Source organism: Falco punctatus (assembly GCF_963210335.1).
Source record: "Falco punctatus genome assembly, chromosome: 5".
In the NCBI taxonomy this organism is placed as follows: Eukaryota; Metazoa; Chordata; class Aves; order Falconiformes; family Falconidae; genus Falco; species Falco punctatus.
In genome coordinates, this window is record NC_137584.1 from 40,938,785 (window position 1) to 40,964,053 (window position 25,269).

The 25,269-nt window shown below is 35.7% G+C and overlaps 1 protein-coding gene across 8 annotated transcripts in view; it reads right to left on the bottom strand.

Annotated features, from left to right (window-relative positions):
- QKI (QKI, KH domain containing RNA binding) overlaps positions 1-25,269 on the bottom strand; it is a 159,735-nt gene that overhangs the window by 41,933 nt on the left and 92,533 nt on the right. For all 8 annotated transcript variants that reach the window (XR_013928645.1, XM_080390571.1, XM_080390570.1 and 5 more), the window contains one exon: positions 8,744-8,887. Coding sequence is in view for 7 of the 8 variants with exons in the window: in XM_080390571.1 (XP_080246697.1) it covers positions 8,744-8,887 (144 nt within the window). In the remaining variant the exon portion in view is untranslated. The remainder of the gene's footprint in view (positions 1-8,743; positions 8,888-25,269) is intronic.

Consider the following 25,269-nt stretch of genomic DNA (forward strand, 5'->3'; position numbering starts at 1 on the left):
GCAGCTATAGGTCCTAAAAGCTCAGACCAACAGATACAGAAAAATAAGGCCACTGACAATGAAAAGGCTTAGCAAAGAACTAGAACTGCATACCTGCAACAGTTCCATTCACTACAGCATTCAAGTGCCTTTGACTACATATGACAAATCTCTACTACTACCTTCTAGTTTCATTTCACCTTTCCAGATGTATCATTTGCTTGCGTTGGTACAACTATATCAGTATAGTCACTATGGTTCCCAAGAAAGCCAGGGTACTCAAGGTTTAAATTTTGTTTTGAAACTAGGACACACAGTGAAGAAATCCCAAAGAAGCCACTTCTAAGATGAGAGCATAGCGGTGTATGCAATCATATGACTGAAAATTAGTTTTCATCAAAATTACTACAAATTAACTTTGTAGTAAGATCAGCCAACTCAAAATGGTAGTTTTGGAGCTTTGGTTTTTCCAGTCTCATGAAAAAAGATTTGCAATGTACAATTTTGGAGACTGTTTAGAAAAGTATTTATCAAAGGTTGGATCTATTTATTTATAAACAAAGCAACTGAAATTCTTAGTATCTACATCTGTGTTGGGTCAAAAAGAAAACTTCACATCTTCCAATCCATTTACAAGAGGTTGCAATATCAAAAGACTGGACACAGTGTTAGAGATCCCTGACTTTTTCCTAAAATTTTCTGGTGTCCAGATTTCCTCCTATCCAATAATTCCAAGTGATGTGAAATTTAAAACACACTTCACTTTCCTACACAAGTTGAATTTGATGAACGTAACTATGTACACAGATGTTGTGAAAATACTAAAAATTAGCTCACAATGGTAATACTGAAAATATAGAAGGCAGTTCTGTTTTCATTAAGTTGTCCTTATTAATAAAGTATGTTTGAAAATTAAGGCAGAACTTTTAACACACTTATTAAAATACATATGCTATAAGAAAAAATAGAGTAAGAAAATAGCATTTCCAAGAACACACACACACAAAAAATTACTGCTTGATGGAGTCTTAAATGCTTCTCATTAATTGTCTTCCAAGAAATGCAACTTTCCACTAACATCTAATCTAATCTTTCATTTTCCAGGACAGTTTACCACTCTCAAGTTTAATTTAAAGTATGTAAGAAATGGCCCAGTCCAAAATGATGCAAGCTATTTAAAATAGTTAGCTCCAATCTCTTATATCATGCTCACCTGTTTCTCCTACTAACAGGGTCCAGAACATTTCCATATTAAAGCTTTAGCCTACACACAACTTAAGAAAGAAAGAGAAATCTTATTAGTCCTTCACTGGAAGCTCAAGCATTTCTGTACTGGTTTTAAAAAGAAACACTTAAGTTTTCTATTGAATAGTAAGTGAAAAACCCAGGGCACTTTTCCAAAGGTTAGAATTTTATGTGTTATGACGTCAAAATAGAATAATGTGGAGCAACTTGAAGACTATAGTCGGCATGAAACCACAGATGTTTGTATGACAAGCTTTATTTTTGTATAATTAGAAATCTACGTTTCAAAACTAACACTGGCAATAAAGAATGCTTTAAATAGTCTGAAATGGGAAATGTTTACTGGTTGCTTTCCTGTTACCTCAAACAAACATCTTTGCAATGGCTAAGATCCCCAGAAACACTGCCAAGATGACCCGTACATAAAGTGATTTCACCTCTTAATACAGTTTCATTAATATATAGTATAAATATGTGTTAAAAGTGCAGGACAACAAATTTCTACTCTTTATATTATGTCTCCCCAGGAGTCACAGTCCTATAATTAGTATTTCTTCCACTTAGGTACCAGGCTGTGATTTCAAAAAAAATAAAACCAACCAACCAAAAAAGAGCTGCAACTAGAAATGAATGATAAGGAAAAGAATGCATGGGTAATTCATTGCAGTTTGCTTGTCATCTTTGTCAAGACGTCATCTTTTTCAAGACAGACAGACAAGGAGAATCAGAGCCTTATGCCTTCTTGCATAAAGGGAGAAATACTTTAAGAAGATTTTATATAAAGATCCCAGCTTACATGTTCTGCTCTAGAGCCATCAACAGAAAACGAACAGAGAGATGCGAGAAAAAAACCCAGAGACTACAAGAAACACTGGAAAAATAGCCAGGAATAGAGGAAGCAAGTTTAAAAAAATGGGACGAAGAATGAAAAGAAGTTACAGATACCACAGAATTAATTACCATAATAGGTCAATGTCATTTTTTCTTTCACAGCTATGTCTACCAAAAAACAAATAGATTAAGCACACTTCTGGAAGACAGACAAAACCCATGCAGAACCTAATTAGGACTCCTAATCAATGTATTATCCTGCTTTGGAAGGGCATGTACCTACTGAGTTGCAGGCAACAGAGCTTCTTTGTTTCTCTTTGAGAAGAGACTATTTTCTACATTTCCCAAGGTCTTTTTCAGAAATTACAATCTACTATTTCTCAAGTCATACGTTTTAACACCTTAAATAAATGGAACAGAGGAGAGTGGTATATAGCTCCAGTAAATATTTTGGAGAAGGAGGAAAAGGGGAAAAGAGACAGGGTATTCAACACTAACTGTATATAGACACAATTAACTGATTTCCCTGGGTTCTAGAAGCCATCAAAGATGTCTAGAAGATTCAGAGTAACAGCTGGATTAAGCCACCTAGGAATAACTGCTGGAGGAGCTTCTTTCTCCCATTAGTATAAGGAAAGCTGTGGGAGAATAAGAATCAGTATCAACAGCTACCTAAGTTATAAGCTAATAAAAGTAGACATTCACATCATTTTATCTGACTATGACTACACGTCTAAATTTTTAAAACAATTAACTGAAATATCTGAGAGTATTGATTCATCCTTAATTATTTGCCAACTTTTTGAATACAGAAAGTTGAAAACAAATCTATAATCATTATATGAAAAAGCACATTTTATATTCTCTTTCAAAATCACTCTCATGAACAATATTCTGATAAATAATATTAGTTTTCTCCTTAGTACTGCAAAGATCTTTCAGGAGAGTTAAGGAATTTAACAGAGTTTAAACAAGTTTTTTAATCCAATGAAATTGCAAGTCACCTAGATATCTTGTAGTAATATGGTCTCAAAAAGATAATTTCCATCAACAGACATTATTTTGGTGGTAATGAACCACTGGTCCACCACAATAGACAATGATGCAGAGAGCTGCTTCACACTTGCAGCTGGCCTGAAATAATTTTGGTAGTACTCAATACTAGTGTAAACTCAAAAATTTAACATTGCAGTAACATATCAAGTACAATACGTAAACACTTCCTACGTGAGCTGCTGTACGAGTCCTCCTCTTTACAACTCAGACTCGCATTACAGTAAGACTTAAAATGCATACCAGAATGTACTTGAGGACTGCCCAGTGTAACTAATTCTTTATTCAACTTGTGAATAACTTGCTGAAATTGCAAGTACTAGACATACTGGACACTGAAAAACAGAAGAGGAAACCCTACATACTAGCAGGCTTTCCTCTTTTGTTTTCTACTGTCCTGTTATGCTACACTGAATTTCTGATTATTTTGTTCTTATGCTGTCTGCAGGTGAACATAGTCACTCACAGTTCTACAGAAGTTTAAGTTTATCTAAGGGTGGTCTGCTGCGATCCATTTTTCCCTGGCTGTGTGTTCTCATTCCGTCACTTCTGTCAGTGCTAAACCAAAACTGACTCCATAGCAAGTCAGCTAATCCAAGGTTAAGCTCTCCACCAAGCAGACTCACTATGCGGTCAGATGAAGGCCAGTACTTTCTGATGCAAAAGAGGAAGCAGGAACAGCAAATCACGACGGAATGGCAAGACTGCAGCAGCCCTTGGTTCATACTGTCACGGAAACTTTAAGTCTGCTTCACACTTCTAAAAATAACACACTATCACCTCTCCTCCACATCAAAAAGTTTACCACATGGTATCCAGCAGTCACTCCCAAGAAGTTTGACTGCTTCATTACCCTACCTACAGAGCTTCCCTTTGATCGTTTACATGACATGCACTGTGAGAGACTTGCGTCTGAAATGACAGACAGATGTACTGCAGGAATTTCCTAAAAAGCTTTCAAGGACAGCAGCGTCCTTTTTCTGCTACTGTATCACTTATTAAATTTCATAATTTTAATTGAATAAGCAGCAAACAATGGATTGCACAGCATGACCAACATTTCAACAGGGGGACTATAGAAGGCGGCACTATGTTCTCACTTGTGAAAGCAAAAATGTAAAACCAGCACATCATGCAGAAATGAATTAGAGCTATTCAGGGAAGTCAAACTCGCATGCAGAATTTATTGTGGCTTTTTAATGGCTAAAACAAATGAAACCTTCTTCTAGTATCTTTCAAATTCCAAGCTATTGCAAGTCTTAGCTACAGGGCAACAAATTCTGTAAAGCAGTACTACAATATCCACTTTTTTTTTTTAAACTAAAGCTAAAGCACGATGAAAAATTATTAAATCAAAATTGTTTCTTTTCTATCAAGTTTTTGGTATGGAATTCACTGCACACAAAGTTCTCAGGGTAAAAATGAAGACATCCTTCAATTTATTGTAAAAAGTTGAAAACAGACCACAAGGGAAATTTACAACTGCACTTTTAAGGAAGGTTTTAGAAATGTACTTTAATTAATAAACAAGCCCGACCTCATCACACTTGCTGAGGGCAGTCTTCGGGAATGAAATGCTTTTAACTTATCCAACTGAAAAATAAAATATTCTACCAATACTACTGCCCCTTCGTTATATTCTCTCCTGCTATATAAAGAAATGTATATAGTAGTAACTAAAAATAGAAATACCGTTAAAATAACATCCTAGTAACAGGGAGAAACAGGACAGTTAAAAGAGTGCTTACATATCAAGCATTACTACGACGAACGTTCCAAATTGTATTTCCCCCATACCATATCGCTAAATTTAAAGATATTTAAGTCTGAAAAGTCCGAAGTCACTATTAAATGCAATAACCAGATGTACTAACAAAATTAAGCAATCTTCTACTTCTTATTTCCCACCCATCGCAATCTTAAAATTCCATTATTGTAGTGGCAAGTTATATACGCAGATTTGACAGGGAACTTCACTGCAGCTGTCTTCAGACAAGATGCAGGCAGTAACCAAGTAAAACTAGATTCCCCAACGCAGGAAGTGCAATACAAAGAATGTGAAAAACACTGATTTCAGAGCAAATTAGAGTAAGTTAAGCAGAATCCAGAAATAGTATCTGTTTTCTAGAAAGGAAGAATGTGTAGTCAAAGGAAAAAGGGGTAAAAGGTATTTGCCTGAAATTTGAATTCTGTTGTATGTGCCTCATCCTATATAAAAACAGTTACTATGAAGACAAATTAGTAATTAAAGAGACCTGGAGAATTGTATAACGAAAAGAGTATTTTAGCCAAATGTGTTTTCCAGAGAGTTTATTTAACACTTCTTGGAACATTAAAGCCTTACGCTCATTTGTACTGTCTAGGACCTCAAAAAAAAATTCCAAACCCTTAAAGACACTGTAACTTGGTACAGCGCCTATTACATTTGTCCCCTTAACACAGGCTCTGCATTATTTCATACATTATTTTTTTCTTACATTCTGCAGTGCATATTCCAGAGCATCTTTTGTCTTTCCTTTCCAAGAGAACTGCCCACCCTTACTGAACTCTCACGAATAACAAACCCTCAAAGCTCTCACAATGAAGAGAGATCAATAACCTGTAGGATTCACTTTACAAGGCGGCATAAGGCCGGTACAGCTCAATGTGATCCCAAAAGCCTGCAGACTGCTTTATTCTTCCTTTTTTTCTTTGGAGAAAAACATGAAAGAAGCAGTAACATAAAATCTTGCAGGTCCAGATAACGACCAGTAACTCACTGAACTATGGGAGGATGAAAAGAATCAGTCCTAAAGAACCTGAAGTAAAGCAATAATAACAACAACAACAACAACAACAACAACTACTATTATTATTATTAAAGTTTCATACCAAAGAAATGGAAATAAAATGAAAAGTAATAACAATTAAAAAAAAAAAAAAAGGTTTGGGGCTTTCTCCTTAGGGAGATAAAATGGCTTGTTCAGCCAGTCTGCCTCAAGTTGTCATTTTTATTTCTAAAGACAAACTTTTGACTATACCGCCATCTTAGTAAAAATCCAAGAGCAAGTGGAAAAAGGTAATTAATAATTCACATCCACAAGAAAAACAATCACTAGTGATCTAGGTTCATAAAGATGAGAAGAAACACACTTTACTACTGAAACAGCCTCTGTTCACCCAAGTACTTTCACATGGAAATCCATTTTAGAAATGTACCTATTTGTGCACTGTTGCTATAAAATGTAATTAGACTTTCTAATATCTTGAGTATAAATGTAACCGATTATTCCAATAAATCAGTAACTCATTCCCATCTCTTAACACTAGCTTTGCTTTTCTGAAATGTATCCCAGAAAACCAAAACATTGCCATTATATGGCAAGAATGACACCGAATCTTCTCTCCTACATAATCACAAATTTTATTCAAGTTGGACAGAGATAAACCAAAAATATATTAATATCTTTTTATCTATTTTAATCCTCTGTCATTCATTTGGAAAACATTAATAGTGGCAGGTATTCTGCCATGTGAAGAGGAATTTCTGATTTTACATTCATACATTTTAGAGCATCTTTGGAATCTTCCAACATCCAGTTTCCCACATCTTATTATAATTAGCTAGGATTTCTTTTTTTCCTCGTGCTTACCCTGATTATTTCAAGGTTTATGGCTTCCTTCATGGAAGTTTTCAATTCATGTATTTTAATCCTAAACCAGAATTTTTCAACTCTCAAACTGCCTGAAACCGTAATTTGATTGAACAGCCTTTTTCGATACTAATTAAACAGATGCAACAGGTAGTGCAAAAACCAAGTTCACCTATATACTAATTCATTAGTATGTATTACACATGCCTGTTTCAATGAGACACAATTTTCAGAAATAAGAGCCAATGGACCTTTAACTCTTGCGCATGCAATAAGCACTGCCTGAATTTCTTATGCCGACAATACATAAAGATGTTAATGAAGTGAATTGACAAAATGTTTTTCAAATGATGCTGTATTCGGACAATAGTTAGCCCTCTGTTGACTTTTTTCTAAAGGGAAAAAAACCTTTCTGTAATCAGGATTATGGAGCTCCCTCTAACTGATTAAGGTACTAAATGAGGCAGAATATTCTCAAGAAAAAATGCTGACTGACACTATCACAATGAAGAACTACTGATGTATTCATTCTTTCTGGAAGCTCAAAATACACCCAATCCACCACCTCCAAAAATGAAGCATAACACAAAAACAGACAGAGCATACATGTTAGTACTTCAGACATACTGGGCTTGTGTGACCTATCAGGTCATCGTGAGCATGACCCTTTAGTCCTATTATCCAGCAATAAGAGGGAGGTAGAAGAATCAACAGATATTTGACTAAATTAGTTCTGTATTACATGGAAGTTTGAGTTGTGAGAATTTTTTTAAACTATTTTCTGCACAGTAACTAAAGAACATAAGGGTTTCAAATTTTGCCCATATAAAAAGTCTCTTCCTTATTACTATTACTGATCTTGACTATAAACACAATATTATGTGCTCAAGATCTCTTTAGTAAATGAATAAATTCTGAACATCTACTTTCTCTAGTTGTCTTCTGCTTTCAGATTGACACTGCAATGTGAAGAGGACCAAATTACATTTTTTTCATACTTCCTGCTTAATATTTTACCATATTTTGTTAATTCAAAAATTAAGTCTCTTTCCTGATCTGTGGTAACTTCAAAAAATGTCTTCTGACACCATGTGTCACCACACATTCTCTCAGTGCCATCATCTATTAGCATTCACTAAACACCCAAAATCACTAGGTCATTTTAATACCACCTACTATTTTCTTTCACAAGATCATCTCCATTTTTCCTCACAATAAGGAAAATTTTCCTCCACTGAAAAAGATACAATTTATTTTTATCATTTTATAATGGCACAAAAGTGGTGGTAAAAATCAGCAGAAGATGCAAGTTAATGGCATGGGATGCACTATACAGCCACACTGAGTCACTTTGATTTGAGTGAGAATACAGAGCCAATCTAAGAGAAGGGCTCTCACAGGGTAATTCTGGTCCCTGCAAAAGGCTTTAAGTCATCTAGCTGGGCAGAAGACAGTTTATATTATCAGGAAATGAGAAAGACAACCCATTTTCTAGTTTCACTATGTTTATTTTTCCCCAGTATACTGACAGCAAAGTTTTTTGATATTGTGTTCCTGAATTGCTTTGTTCTTTTTGGAAGGTGTTCAATGTGATGATCAAAGAAAACATACCTTCTTTTCTTAAAGTATCAGAATCATCACAAAGCAAAACTTAAAAGCATGTCGTATTTCCCCAGCCTTAAAGTGAAGTATCCTTATACTGAAAGAAGGTGAGAAAGCTAGTGTTTGAAACAGTTCAGCATTGCATTTTAAAGGTGGTAAGAATGTCCTGCATCTATATTTAAAATGAGGAGAAAAAAGATAAAAATCTATTAAAAATATTACTCTGTTCTGAGGAATAATTTGATCCGGGATGAGATGTTTTAAAGTTCGCTAGAGAATTACAAAATAGTATCTAAACTTCATTTCAGGATGCTACTCCACAGGTTTACTCTTGCTGCAGTATTGCATTTCAGAAGTAACTTCTGGAAACAGAAACCAAAGATTTGCGTACAAATACTTACTGCAGGTATCAGTAACTTTTTCACTTCTTCAACAGCCCTCTTCAGCTTTATTTCTGCTCTGTTCTGAGCATCCTCCACAGTGATAAGTACATGTAAATCTTCATTCAGGTGTTCCCAGTTGGGCTTGCCTCTGTTCTGTTCTTCCTAAAAAAATTAAAACATGGAAACTATGAAGTACTGTTACATTCTGTATAAAACAATTACATATACATTAGACACATTCAATTTTTTGAATAGCACAAACTATTTTCAGCAAGATGGGAAACAACCTCCATACTGTAGAAACTGTTTTATGTGGTTACTTAAGAAGAACTTGGGCTTTGAAATATCTTTTGGGGGATTTTGTGTGTGTTTTGGAACCACGACTTTTTTTTTATTTTTTGAAGACTATAAAACAAATGCGATTTCTTAAGAGTACCTTTCCAAACCAAGCAAAGTAACAAGAACATGAAGTACTACAAGCACAGTATTGCTTTCAATATTATTTGGAGCCTTTCAAGGCTTAAACTGATAAAATATACTAGTGGCTAAGAAACTTAGTATTTTCAATAAAAGTGAAACAGAAACCATACATAGAAACTCCATCTGAATCATTCCAAAGGACAAGAGAGCAATTCTTCAGTGTTAAAAATCACTTTAGTCATGAATAAAAGGTTCAAGAATCAAACATTACAAAGAGAAAAGAAGTTGCCATTTTCAAAGCAGAACTATGTGCGCTGCATGAAGGGCAGACAGGAGGAGATGACAAGGCTTTAACACCGAAGTCACAGAAGAGCATGTAACAAGACAATTGTCATTACAAAGGTACTCTGTTACATCAATGGCATTAATAGTCCCAAATATAAACCTTAGTAATGTTTTCAGAAAGGCATGGTAAACAAAACATTGTTTTGATGTAAACATTTTTAAACAGATATCAGTAAATTTAAGTAACACATCAAATAACCAGTGTTTCAAAAAATAATATAATGAACACAGCACAGAAGAAACTTTACTTTTATTAAACAACTAAACTTCCCAGAAACTTAATTTAAATGTGACAGTATTTAAAATGTGATAGAACAAGTTAAAAAAAAAGGGGGAGGTGTGTGTGTGAATGAGAATCAAAACTTCAGTAAATAAGAAAGGTTTATTATAACTAGAATCTAAATAAAGGCCTGCATAAAAATCCTGGGCATAACAGAAGAGCCTCCTGTTTATACGACAAATATTTGTGGCTTAACAATTATTCACATTTTTAAAAAAATAAGGCAAGCAAAATTAATTGCAAATGTGTCTTTACCCCCAAATTTCATTAACATTAAAATTCTTCCAAGAAATCAGACATACAGAGGAAATGTTTGATGATTTAATACCAACAAATATTTGCTGTACTTCATATTCATAGGTACCTGAGGGACCACTGTTACTTAGAATATTCTATCTTTAATTCAGCTGCTTTAACTCTGAAATGTTTTGTGGAATAGATGAGGATAAAAATGAGGGGGGAAATGGAATCATGAGAGATAAATAGAAAATTTAGGTAAAAGAACCAGTACTCTGAAGGAAATTTCATTATTCTTCATTTAACGTCTGCACATACTCACTACTCCATAATATCAAGCTACAGTGTGGGGTTTTTTTAATGTTATCTTAGACAACTTTCTAAACAATGGTGGCTCTGAAAATATCTTTGTGAATTTCAGAAGCTGAAAGAGAGAAAATAACCCTCATCCATAAAACAGAACCTGATGCAAAACACAGCTGAGTTATAACACATTCTCTGCTGTAATTTAATCTCTGAAAGTACTATCTACCACAAGGTATTTACAGCTTATTTCACTCAATCATGACTGAAACTCAGCACTATTACTATTTAAACAATTCAATTATTATTTTTTTTAACCCCAAAGCAGGAGTCAGTTGTTTTCTTTAAAGATGGTGAGAAGCTATATTAATATCAGGTAGTACAAAGTATTATGTTACAGGTATGATGAATGAGAGAAGGTTCCTAAACCAGCAGAGGGCAGAGCAAGAAACATGCTGCTACCTCTTCTTGTACCGACTGGTAGTAAACTGACACCACACTGAAATGGGAAAGGTACCACTTACTCACAGGTGAGATGCATGATAACCCGCGCAACTATAGTACCGGGGTGCTGGGGCAGGAAGGCAAGCAAAGGACAGGGAAAGGTGTCCCCAGGTAAAACAGTTCTATTCCTAAAAGAATGATTATACATGCTTATACGATGTGGGCAAACATAAAGCGTCCTTACTGAGTGGCATTGATTTCTTTCATAATGAAAATTATAGGGTTCAAAGTCTCAAAAACTTGGAAGATCTGGGAGGAGTTATAACCTGTCAACAACAAAAAAATACAATGCACACTGTTATACTGAATGTATGCCTGATTTGTAACTTTTAGAACACAGAAAAATATGTTATCTAAAACAAAGTAGCCTGCCTCTCTCTCTTACTGTTCAAGTATTTCAGATTGTTAATCTCAGCTATTGGTTAAATTATTCTGTTGCAGAATGAAAATTTTTTTTCAGTTTTTTTTAAAAAAAGCTGTACATAAACAGATGATTCTATATATATTTCCTTTTTCCACACACCCTAATTTACTTTTAGATGGAACAAGTTGTGTGTAAGGTCAATAATCACATGTATTATTAAGGTCAGAACTCACAGCACAAATATTTATCAATAAGATAACTGAACTAGTATACAACTAGAGCTACACATGCTCTTCTATGGTCATGAAATAGATCAGTAAGCTCTGTTGCTGTGGAGAGTACTATTTCTTAAGTCAAACGGTAAGACTGAAAGAAAGGTTAAGAAGAATAAAAGACCACACTATGTTTTGAAAAAAACAATTGGTCAAAAAACAAAACCAAAAAAACCCCACACAAACAGACAACCGAGTCTGGAATGGGCTTCCAATTTCTGCTGTTCTATCTCAACACACTGGGGCTTTGAATTCCTCTACTGCTTCCATTCTGTCCCATGAGGTTGCTTTCTTAGTGGGTTAACAATTTTCCAAGACTAGTCTTGTTTGTTCAAAATGCTAGTTGAATGTTATATCAATATGAGTGTTTAATTATTTATTTTGTTGTTTTTATCAGAAGCAGGAAATTCAGATCTACACTACATCATTTATTCAAAGTCAGTTGCAAAATGTATGACAGGGCTAGGCTCATGGGAGGAGAGATAACCTGCAACCTCTTGCAGTTACTAGCTGCAATTTTTTTATGCTTACCTCATTCTCCTTTTAAATCATGAAAGGATGGTTTGGAAAAACATATATTTCCCCCAGATAGAGTATTTCCTTAAATTGAACTAGTCTTCTGCGGAACAAGTCTTGAAAACATCATTTCCCAACCACATTTTATTATAGAAAAGGCTGAATGAGTAAACTGAATATAGCTGGCATTCAAGTCGGAAGGTATCTTTCTCAAGACTCATGAAATATGGTACAAGACTTGAAGGCTTGGTTAGGTTGGTGGGTTTTTTTAAATAGTTTGGGGAGAAAATGGTGAAAAGATGGGCAGGAGAGAATGACTACAACTTGCCCTGTTGCAGAACTTCGTAGAAAGACATTACAAACTATGGCTATTTTGAAGTGAACTGCAGCTAGAACAATCCAGATTACTTCAGAGAACCAGAAAATGGCTGAGGTGGGAAGGAACACTGGGCATCACCCAAGTCCACCCCCCCCGCTGAAGGCAGGGTCAACCCGAGCATGTTGCAGAGGGACAGGTTTTAAATATCTGCAAGGACAAAGACTCCACCACACTCTCCTGTTCAGTGTTCAATCAGTGTTCAGTCACAATAAAAAAAACTTTTCCTTATGTTTATATGTAACTTCTTTTATTTCAGCATGCCTATTGCCTTTTGTCCTTCAGTAGCAACTGTCAAGCAATTGATCCTGGTTGCCAGGTCTACCTATAGAAAAAAGCTGCTAGGAATAACTTTTTTGTCCAAAATAACCCTCATGGTAATTTGTTTGTTACCACAGCAGAAAGGGTATGTGCATAGATGAAAACTAGAACACCTGAATAAAAGACTCATGAAAAAGAAATTCAATTGCATGTATTCAGAAATTATATTACATACACAAGAAGTAATTTGCAACATGAAGTTTTCCTGCATCCCAGAGGTTGTTTATGGAAGAATTATACAGGAAAAATGGAGGCAGTGAAGATACAGGAAATTATGGAATAAAATTATTTATATCACAACCTTGGGGAGCAACAATATTAGAAAAGCTTAATTACAACCAAACTATCTTGTCTGCTAAATTAAAGAACATTAAGAGCAACATAACTGGCAGATAAAGTTTCACTGTGCTCCTTGTTTGGCAGAAATTTAGCCTAATTCTGTAAACAGAGTTTGTTTTCATTCTGTTGCCTGTTCATATACACTTATCCTCAGGGCACCTATACACAGTAACGGACTTGAAGAAACTGTTCAATATTTATCTTGCTACCAAGGTCAATGGATCAGGTAGTTTAAAAACCAATATTGCTATAACTCCTTGAAATTTAGTTGCACAAAAATTTAGACAAATACCATAATTACGGGGGGTGGTGGTGTTGCATCTTTTATTCTAATTATTTTTTATTTTCTTGGGGAGGGATTTAGTGGGGAGACACAAAGTAGGCAGAGGATGCAACTGACTTGGATCTATACAGTCAAACTTTAATATTAGAAAACTTGTTCCATGAGAAAAAATACTAAAACTACTAAAATGCAGCTTTCCCTGTTGGTTTGTGTCCTGTATTTTCCATACACCTTACCCTACCACAATAACTCCAAGTCATGGTCTTACATCTCCTGCATCCCAGCCCTTTCAGGCCATGCCTATTTAAATCTTCGTATCCCATCCCAAAGCTTCATTCTTAATACCTTAACTATTGACTTAACAAGAAAGAGACAGCAGATGATCGAGAACTCAGTACATCCCTTCCCTTGGCTACAGGTATTAAGGTAGGCCTCTCCTCTACCTAGAAAATAATTTTCCAAAAAATTTAAACCCAAAGGAAAGAACTGTCTGTGAAGCTTGACTGAAATTATTGAAAGGATTCAAATGGTGAAAGGGGAAAATATTTTCAGAAAACCCTCACAAAATATTTTATCAAGAATTTTTTTTTTTTAAAAAATCTCAGTCTTTATTTCTCACCACAAAGGCTTAAAGTCCTCCCCAGTATGGCCAACTGACTACAAATAAGTTGATGAATTAAAAACCGATGAAGACTCCAACAACTTCAAGCTGTCAGAATGCCATTTAAAGGAAAACTAAATAACCACTGAAAAGAAATACTTCCCTAGTACCAGACAAGGGTGTATTAGTTATACAATAAAGAAAAAATGAATGCAACGTGGTAAGAGTAAAAGAAAGTTTTCCACATGGCACTTTTTTCAGAAAGCTACGGCCTGTAGTATTAAAAAAGTGCCACTCCCATCCTATGCACTTTTTCCACTCTAACTCATACAATTTCCAGTACTGTTGGCCACTAGAAAATACAAACACAGCTCAGTATCAACAGCAGGGGCCTTTTAAAGAAATGAAGCCACTGGAAATGTTTAAGAGTGAACTTTAGTATCCTTACTCATCCTGAAGTGACAGGTTATTAAATTCTGTTTTCACTAACGTATTACAACAAGCTGGTCTCCCTACTGAATGACAAAAACCACAGAAAAGCTAGAGCAAAAGGGAAGAATGTTTTTATATAACACCAAATTGAACACTAAAATTAAAAGGCATCAGATTAGCTTTAGTCCTTTAAATTGTACAAAGGTTTAATTCAAGTACATTCTAAGAACTTTAATTAAAATTATCCTACGATGTAAGAAACAGTATAATCAGTCACGGGTGCTTCTCACACTCAAATAGAGGAGGTAAGATGTGGAAAAAAATTCAGCTATTTAGTAAAATTACCACAATATATTTTGCCAAATAAAATGTGCTATAGGTACATTACAATTGACAGTAGTTCTAGGTGAATGTTTATGTTAAGAAAACATTTGCACACATATATATATCTCTAAAGTTTTAAAAATAGCTAGAAGATCAATTTAAAAGAAGCTGCATGAAATAAAAAAGTTAACATGTTGATTTAAAGCAATTCTGAAATAGAAGTTAAATTTAACTAAAAAGAAGATAAATTAGAAAGGTCATTGTAAGCAATTTCTAGTCCTGCTCTAGTTTAAGTTTTTAAACATAAGAACTGTGGCCATGCAACGATGTCAGGTCTGAATTAACGAGTCCAAGAGAAACATTACTCAACCATTCAATACAGATTACACCTTAACAACCTTTTGTTGACACTATTCAACTGGTAAAACCAAGCCAGAGGAATCAAACAAGAATACTCTTTTTCATAAGTCAAGTCATTACTCCCAACCCTTCATGGGCCACAAGAGATGTCCAGCTTGAGTTAACATAACTCTTGTTCTTGTAACTGTTCATCTTGCCAACCTGAGCTACAGAATTTAAAGTTTTTGGCATCTCTGCTGCAGAGACACTTGAAAACATTTGGAATAGAGAATTTCTGTAACATACCGCGCAATGAAAAAAACACTTAGAAATCTCAGTTATACAAGTAACTCCACATCAGCTGATACATATTCACAAGGGCTGTAGCCCTAAACAAAAATTATATTAATAGTTTCTTACTGTTGTTTTATTGTATCCTTTTGTGGCCAATCTAACAACTTCAAAAGGTTCACTCCCCTTACCAGACAGTCCTTATTCCTCCACTAGAACTGGCCCCAGCAACATGCCAGCCTTTCAGAGCACCAGGCCAACATGCAGATGCAGCAAAAACCCACTCCCTACCTCCCCATTTTCTCTGGACAAGAGAGTTGTGTAAGATCATAAGGGGGTACTAAGTGCAGCACAAGGTCAGTGCTATAATCGGGAAAGGGAGAAGATAAGGGACCTTATTTTAACATGTAACTGCCACTTGAAGACTAGCTCATCATGTCTCATGACACTAGCCAAAATGAGCCAGGGACAGAACACGGTTATCTTTATTATCCAACATGAAGCAACTTGTTCTTCTCTGTAAGAACTAGGTATTAAACTGCCAGTATGCAGCAGTAACTGCAAATACAAACAGGGAGTTTGCTTCTTCCATTTTTGCCAGTGAATCATCTTGACAGGATTGACCAGTCAAAAACAAACAAAAAACCCTGAAACACCACCCACCTGCCCCAAACCTATATTCACAAGTGTATTCACATGATACACTCTTGACATCAACATTCCAATAAAAGTTGTTACTTCAGAAGAGGCCTGCAAACAAAGTAAGTGCTTAGGTAAGTAGCAAAAATAGAGGGTTTTATCAGCTGAAACTCCAAGCCAGCCCTGCAGAAAACCAGTTTAATATGATGCACTAATTACAGTATCTGTTTGAACAACAGTGGTAATTTTTTAACATGAAGCATTGGAACATACTGATTGTCCTAACCCCTACTGATAAACTGCTTTAATTGTGCAGTTACAGTCAGGCAAATTAACATAGACTTTTGCTCCTACTGAGCTTCTAATGGTAGCAGTTCAGAAGCAGGAAGCTGGTGAAAAAATAATGTAACAAAGGAAATACTGAAGGAGTAGCACCTGGTCAGGGAGAACACTGTAATTTACTTCACATTTAGAATTTCTGATTGAAGTTTTTTCCTATGGAAGCAATGGATCAATTGCTTAAGTTAACAATCACATACGCAACTGTTTTGAATCTCAGACAAGTCAGTGTTATTTAGCATGTCTTTAATTATCAATTATTACTGTACACTAAGCCCCCTTCAAGACTATTCTGGATTAAAAAGTGGGTGTCTTCCAGCTCACATTAAACTAGCTGGTAGCTGTCAGACACTGTCAAAGGGCATTATCTAAAAAAATCTTTTAAGAACTATTCTGAAAAAAAATCTGACGGTATGAAACAACCTAATGTTTCTATGCACAGAAGAGGATTATATTCTCTGTCTCAGAGCCTCAACACAGACGCTGTACTCAGGAAACTTCAAATCAAGCACCACCCCAAGCTCAGATCTGCCCTGCAGTCAAAATGGTTCCTACATGCACAAAACACCATGCTGGATCTTTCTAAAGCTGTGGCTTCACAGCACAGCTGAGCTGACAAAAGAGGAAGCCCCTGTCACTGCCCAAACCAGCCTGCAACCCCCAAGCCCACATCCCCCTGGCTCTGCACAGTTATAGCTGGACAGTAGAAACTCTCCATAGCAAATATGAAAAATGAAATAGTTAACAGGATTGCATCTCTCCAGGGTTTTCTTCTTGCCTATTTCTCTCAAGTTGTGCCAGTGTGGAAAATAAGAGCACTGATTTGTGGAATAAGCTGTATTGTCGAGCGCAATCAAAACTCTGTAGCCTGTTAAGACTGAATAGTTCACTGGTTTGGGAGGAAAGTAAAAGAAGTTTTGTATGCACCGGTATCCTCAGGGAATTAATCAGAATCAGCACATGAAATGCACAGCATAAACACAATACCAGGATATCTGTTAGAGATGAATGCAATTGTTAATACTGATACTTAAAATTACCATGAAGTGCCAAACTTCACCTAGTCAAAGGAATGAGGCTGTTCATTTCTCTGACTTTGGACTACGGGTAAGAGTTTTAACATTTTAACTTTACCAGGATTCTTGAAGTAGTAAACTTAATACAGAGACAGCTACACAGATATCCAAGTACAATTTTATTCCCCTACAGAAAAGGGAAAAAGCAGTACAAGGCATTTCACAATACTGTGATCATTTTCACACACTGGCCACTGTTAATGTACTAATATCTGTAAACAAATATCAAAGCCCATTTAAAGAAAATGAAATACCAATAAAACCTGATGCCATAGCCTTCTTGATTCAGACAGCTTTTTGAAGGGAAGTACCTCCATATTCTGAATCTCAGGGTACAAAAGACATTTTTAAATGAAGGCTTAGATCAACAAAACCTAATGTGTGACAGCAGATATTCCTCAGAGCATTCTCTAATCAGCAAATACAGACAGCAAGTGTATTTCAACTCATGACTCAAGTCCATTCATTAGCAGTCACTAATGAAATTAACTCCAAAACAACCTGCAACTGTTCTAAAATCACTTCTGCACAAACCTATCTGCTTCTGATTTTATGAGCATTATTAATCAGTATAAATCTGATTCTGGTGTTCAGCTTCAAGTGTTCTTTTATTTACCTAGGTATTATTATCAAGCAGGACCTATATACCATGCACTTTATACACACAAATAATAAATTACTCAGTTTATGGAGTCTTAACATAACTTAGAATTTATTTTACTGATTGTTAACAGGATGTTAAAAACAAAATAGAAAATATATCCAGAATAGACCAGGTTTTATGAACTAGTTATTCTCCTCCGTGACTTAAAAAGGTATTTCTTAAAGCAGGATCAATACATCAGTAACATCATATTTTACTATATAATACTACTAAATTTGTTCTTCTAAGTACATACAGATTCTTTTGTACATCTCACTTTTTACTTAAGCAGTACTGTAGTTGTATGATATTTTAATTTACCATTATATTTCTACCCAGGAGGAAGATTAGTACACCAGGGTACTAGTCTTCCTAACATGTGTCTCTATTCCACCCAAAAACTTACCAAGGTGTCTAAAATTCTACTAAAGTACACGCTGAAAGGCAAAATAGTCTTAAACTGAAGTCTGATGCCTGTTTCTTAGCTGGGATTCTCAAACTAGGAGAGCTGAAAGTATTGACATCCAAAAGGATCTAAACTAATATACTTTCTAAAACTAGCTCAAGGAATAGCAACTTGAAGAAAACTGCTTTGATAAGTAAGTTGCAACTGCAAGAAAATGCATGTAACAGTCCAGTGGTTGATACACTGGTCCAGGAAATTAAAATTAAGATCCTAGTACTGCCTTAGCCAAAAATGCACCAACATCACCACACTGACGTTCCAGGAGTGCCCTAACAACAGGACAAAGAAAGGCAAAACAAGGCACTTTCTACTTCACCCTTTAAGAAAGCAGGTCACTGCCCAGGAAGGGAGGAAAAAAAATTTTAGAAAAATACACAAAGGACTGGAGGCCCAACGATAAAGGATGTCACCAGGAGGTTCCTGTTCTACTTGCAGTTGTGATTGGGTAAAACATAAATAGCACTTTGAGGAGAACCTTTATTTTCAACTTCAAGGTCAGCCCCTTGATTTTTCCTTTTTCCGTTTGTATGGAACTTTTACTTCCATCTGTGCAATGAACACAAAAGATGGAAAGCATCATCAGAGCCTGTAGTTTAAAGATTTGGCAACTTATGGGAAATACCTGAGCAGTGGTTTCGCATTTCTGAGTACTTACTCATTTAAAAGAAAAGCACTACCACTACACCTTAGCTGTTTTTAAGGGGGAAAAGTATCCATTCGTTGGTTCCTCAGTCTTCTAGTCTGCACGTTATAGCTGTCGTAAATATTTCTTTAAAGATTTTTCTTTAAATAGTTTAAAAAAACCACAACCAACCTCCAAACAAAAAAATCAAATCCCAAAACACTCTTCTTGACTGAAATTTGGACTACTGTTTACAGCATACTGAATTTTGAACGCTGCAATCAATGCAGTATATTAGTCACGAGCATTTATAAAAGTAAAGAAACAGATTGTATTTTTTCTATTGAATGGAGAATATGATCTGCTACAAAAGTAAGAAACATAGACTGTATTTTTCTGTTCAATGGAGAACATGATCTGCTTTTATGCTGGTAGTGCAATTTTACACTTTTTGAAACATTTTCTTTCCCATTTTGAAGCACTGTCATGTAAATTTCATCAACAGTAACTTCCCCAGATAACTGTGGCATCTGTTTTTACTGACTTTCAACCATTTTTATTTCCTCTATGCCTTGCATAGGTGCGATTGCTGCTTCGCATAGAAAACCTGGTCAATGCATGAACACACCCCTGCTCAAAAATTTGAACTCAGTGTTAAATTGATCCATATCTCAGGTAAACTCATCCACAAACACCTGTGTTCTGGCTCTTATATGACAGGTCCACATATAAGTTATGTTGAACAAACCATGAGGGTCAAGAAATAACAAAATAAATGCACACTTTCCTTCTGATGCTATTCCTACTTAATCTATGCATGAATTCCAGCAGTTTTCACTCATTTATGTTAGAAGTCTAAGAAACAGACAAAGCTACATTCATTCAAACATCAAAAAGGAAACAAAAAAAAAAAGTCGCTTCTAATTATATAATTTACTTTTTCATTTCGGAGTGATTTTACAGCACTGTCAAAGAAAAGGAGGAAAAGAAATACAAAGAGAAAAAAATGTACTAGCTAAGTGACCTTTTGGAACTATCAGAAAAAACAGAACTGCTTAAAACTTGCATTTTAATGCCAACACATCCACACACTTCTGCTGTGGTAATCTCAATTTGCCCATCACCTCCACAGTCCAGTGACTCAACCTCCGCTTGAAAAGCCAACCATTTTGCTTTTAGTGTTTCCTCAAGGATAAAGTGCATATATGCCTCCTATATGTATATGAAACACAGAAGTTATATCAATAGGGATTCCTCTGCATAAATCTTACTGAAGGTCTTAAGGGAGAATACTGTAAAGACAACTTTGTAAAACGACAATAGGGTCAAGGCCAATCCTTCACTTCTTTTAGTTACAAAATAATAGTAAGCTTTTAAAAGACAGAACTATTTCTCCCCCATTTTCTCATGCTGTTAACATTTACAATAATACGTGACTACTAAACTCTTTAACATCTTTTCAGAAACTGCTTAACACTTAGTAAGAAAAGCAAAATTTCACTCACTCCAAATCTTTGCACAAAAGTATACAAAGATGTCACTACAGAACACTTAACAGAAACCCAGATTGAACATGTTAACATAACCTCAGTGTGCCAAGAAAATTGAAAAGTATGACATCCTTAAGCTGCAATGTAATAGACAGGTTTCAGATACAGTTACAAAACTGCACAGAACTACCAGCTAAGTTTAAGAAAAATCAAAAGGAAAGCTCTTCTCTATCCCCCCCTCCAAAAACCAAGTGAAGTAAAAAAAGAACAGGTTCATTGTTTTTACTCTTTGTATGCAGAAAATAGTTAAGATCTCTGTTTAAGAACATGAACATTTACCACTGTTTCTTTAAAATCAGATTACTTGTAAAATAATACTGGTTTTATAGTAATATTTTATATTTAGTAATATATCCTAATAAAAATGAATAAATATAGTAAAATTTTAGCTTTATTTTAGGACATTCTGATCTTTAGGCTTTTACTATTTGTCAAAGCAACTAAAATAGGACATTCATGACTCAAACTAAGCATACCTAAGTAGTAGTTAAGCTTCAAATAACTTCCCACCCATAAAGAAACTGTTCTTTCTCAGTGAAGTTTAAAAAAAAAAATTAAGAGGTAAAACAAACATTCATCACTTCTGTTTTTCTAGATTGGTTCAGGGGCAGGTTGGGGGGACAGGTAGAGGAAGGGGAGTAACTTTAACACTTAAATCCGTGACACTTTGCCAATAGCACTTTACTGCTGGGCTACAAGAACGTAGCAAAATGTGGGAAAGAGGCCATCCTCAGAAAAATAAAACTGTTTTTACTGCCAGGGCCAGGCTGACATGGCTGCAATGCTAGAGCTTTAGCTCAAAACCTGTATCTTACACTGCTTGGGAATGGCTCTTTCTGATCTAGATAAATGTTAGTTAACCATAACTGTGAGTTTTTACAAGACTACACACAGTCTGACTGCAAAAAACAGGTGGGAGTGGGAGCAATCAATGTTACAACAGATCTTGTGCATAAGCTGAAGTGCTTTGTGGAATCCTGACCTTAATGAAAAACAGGGTACCAGCACTGATTATACCTAATATTTTTCTTATTTCTCCTTTCTTATTTCAATCCTTGGGATGAATCTGCCTTTTAAGATTTCCTCAAAGATGCATAATGAAGAGCAGGTGTCTGAATCACTCCTCCGTCCTGTAGGTCTGCAGGGATGGCAAGAAGATCAAGTGCCTAGGCAGCTAAAAGCCATCCTGAATAATTAGATTCAAATCACTGCTTACACCAACAAGAAAACATAGTGCAAAACATACTTTTTCATAAGTGGTTGCTTCAATGAATATTGTTGGCTTTAGACCCAACGCCTGTGCTTATAATTAGAACACTGATCTTACATAGCCACCTCAGAGAAAGAAACTCTCCCAGATCACAACTCAGAACTCTTCTGACTTTTCCTGTATAGAAGGGTTTCTTCCATAGACTTCAGTTCAACAACAAAGCTGAAACAGTAACTGCTCACTCCCACCAAAACAAGTGGCTCCACTCCTTTCTCCTTCCTCTCGGCCGCCTGCAGAGTTCTTCCTTCCTCGTTGAACCAGCAACAGCTCTCACTGGGCCCTTTGAGAGCCAGTTTAAACACAGCAGCAAACTACTGCTGTCAGATTAGGTTTTGCCTGTTTAGCAAGCTGAACTGGCTCACTGACACATTCCACAAGCAGCAGACTGAGCACAAAGGATGGCACAGCCATATCCCTTTGCAGGAAGCTGCCAGCTGTCAGTCACACCTTCAGCAGACTGCACAGCCAGCCCAGCTGCCCCCCTGCCCCATCAAACTGCTCACAACAGGGGGGGTGAGGATGAGGGAGCTCCACACTTCCACTGCCTGACTTGCAACTCTAGTCATGTTGGGCACTCAGCAGCATCGCTTACATCAGACGTAATTTTACCGTAATACAGAAATTGCGGTTTAAAAGTTAAGTGTTCTCAAAACTCAGTTTCCACTCACCTGAAGTTAGGCGTGCAAAACAATCAACATTTTTGACTTCAAATGTTACATCTCAGTTGCTTACCTGAAATGAACATACTACGTCCCATTTATTTAAATAAGGGTGTGGCAAAAAATTAACCCCAAACACTAGTCACTCTCAGCACAGTGATTAACCCCAAAGAGAAGTTTAACTATACATAAAGGTCGTAACTAGCAACCTTAATTCTAGCATCTGCTAATTTGAATTTACAATCTCAACACTGAAAAATGTGTAACTTCACAGGACAGATCAGCTGGGTTTCAGTGGCCCCGTTTCTCTCTGTTCATTATACCGCAGCACTAATACTGCCCATTACATAAGGCGCTTTTTTTTTTTTTTTTTTTTAAAAAAAGCCTTTTGTAACCATTCAGGAGTGCTTTCAACTAAGAAATTATATAATTAATGTCACTTACTCTGATTTCTTTATACAGTGATTTCTCCCACAGTACTAAGTTCTAAAATTTACAGAGGCATTATAAGGATGCCTTGCATTTTGGATTAGAGGAGTGAGACCAAAAATGATGTTTAAAGTTAATTCTACAGCCAATAGGCCTTGTGAAACTATTACAGAAGGGCTTTGTCTTGGTGACCAGGTACTGTTAAGCAGGTGACTGCCCATAGTACTTACTCCAGTGCTTAGACGGTCGCTTGGCCCTGCTCTGAGTAGTGGCCCCTTCTACAGTCCACGGGTCTTTTGGAGAAGATAAACAGTCAGATTCATTGACTAATATAACAAACTCATTTTCCACAGAACATTATTGTTAAACAGATACTATGCTACAGGTGACATAAATTCACAGCACGTTACCACTGTTCACAACACATAGTGTTGTCCAGACAGGGTATGAGGTTCTTTACCAGTTGGGAACAATGGAAAAGTTAGATTTCAAAATCCATATACTAGCCAATTTGCTCCGTAGCTAGGAAGCTCACGAGTTAATTGTGATGTCTATTCAGGCTGAGCTTCCATTCATACAGGTTTTCTGAGGTTTTGTTTTTCCTTTTTTTCTGTGTGTATGTTTGTTTTGAAGAATGGGTTATGTGAGCTTTGTGTTGTCACTCTGGATACATAGTAATACTTTAAAGCAGTGCATAAATAATAGCATAGTATGTTGTCGCCCACGATTTATTCAACAGTAAACTACAATTAGCAGTACAGTACCGAGTAGAACAGGAAACATAACATTTCTATAGTATTTGATACAGCATTATTGCTAAATGTTAGATTTTAACACATTTAATAATAGCAATCTAACCTTATATTTTATCCTCTATTCTCTTATTTGTTCTCTAAGCTACTAAACCAGCAAGTTTCCCCTAGAACTGTAATAATTTAATCTGATGGTGATTACACAAGCACACATTTATGTATCTTTGGGTTTTAATCATTTTACTCCCTCCTCCTGAAATAGTTCTGTTCTTTCCATACTTATTCAGTTGCAGCCATTAGAAAACAAATTTATTTGCAAACAAATAGCACAGACAACAGTTCAAGACAAAACAAAGACAAGATACTAATGCAAATCAAATATAACTTTAACTTCTACTTTAAAAATAAAATTCTGTTTTAGAACCCACAGAGAACTCCTCAAATATGTCACAGAGTACAGAGCTAACAAGAAATATTAGCTATTGAACTAAAGTTGAGTCCTTGAAAGAATTCAGAACTGGTGCCTCAAATGATCTCAGCACACAAACTTTCCATGTATTTATGACTGAAACCTTGCACACAATCTGTAATTAACATTGTTTTATTGCAGCAGTTGCCTCAAATTCTTGCTACAATTATATTGGATTTGACACACCCGAGTTTACTACCTAGATAACTCAAAATGCGACTGCTCTTCCAAACCTTCTTTAAGACTAATTCCACGTAACAATTTTATCAATGATGATGATGAAAACTGCAGAATGTGGAGTATCCAGCATGTGGCATGTGTTCTCAAGGCTAGATTAAAATGTAGTAATAGTCATGCCAGTTAAAGCACTGGCTGAGTGCCAGCTTGGCACCGATATTAAATGGCTTTTAAGAATACTGCTGATAATATATTAGGGAAGCCTTTCCTACAGTACAGATACGATGGATCTTCAGGATCAGCATTCCCCTTTACCTCTCAGGTGACATCAATCCAGTGATTAAAAAAAAAATAAAAAAATACATCAGTAAGCCAGTGGGTATTTCTCTTCAGCAGTGCTACTATAATGATTCATAGGAATTAGAACATTGCAACCCATCAGTACTCTCTGGTGGTTTTCACAAAGAGCTCTCTGGTCCTTCAATGAATATGTGCTTAAGGTCAGGGTTTGGAATTCATTTGCTTTCTACACTTAATGAGCAGAAAACTGCAAATTATTCAGTTCATTTAAAATATGACACACTATCATCAGTTTTTTGATATAGTATGCACGCAACACGTTTAAAATAAAAACCTTGTGAAAATATTTAACAGAAAAAAGTAATTTTAAGTGAAATAATTGAAATAACATTTCCGTAAAGGAGTAATTATGGAAAAAAAAAAATCTGACCATTTTAAATTTGAAAATAAAGTGTAACACAACCCTTGCTCATTACACAAACACAAAAGAAAGTGAAAGCTATTCATAATTTCAATTCGAAGTCAAATATCACAGTATTTATACTGCATATATGTACACTGGCCTTAGGAGAGAACATCTAGATATGCATCCTTCAAGATCAGATC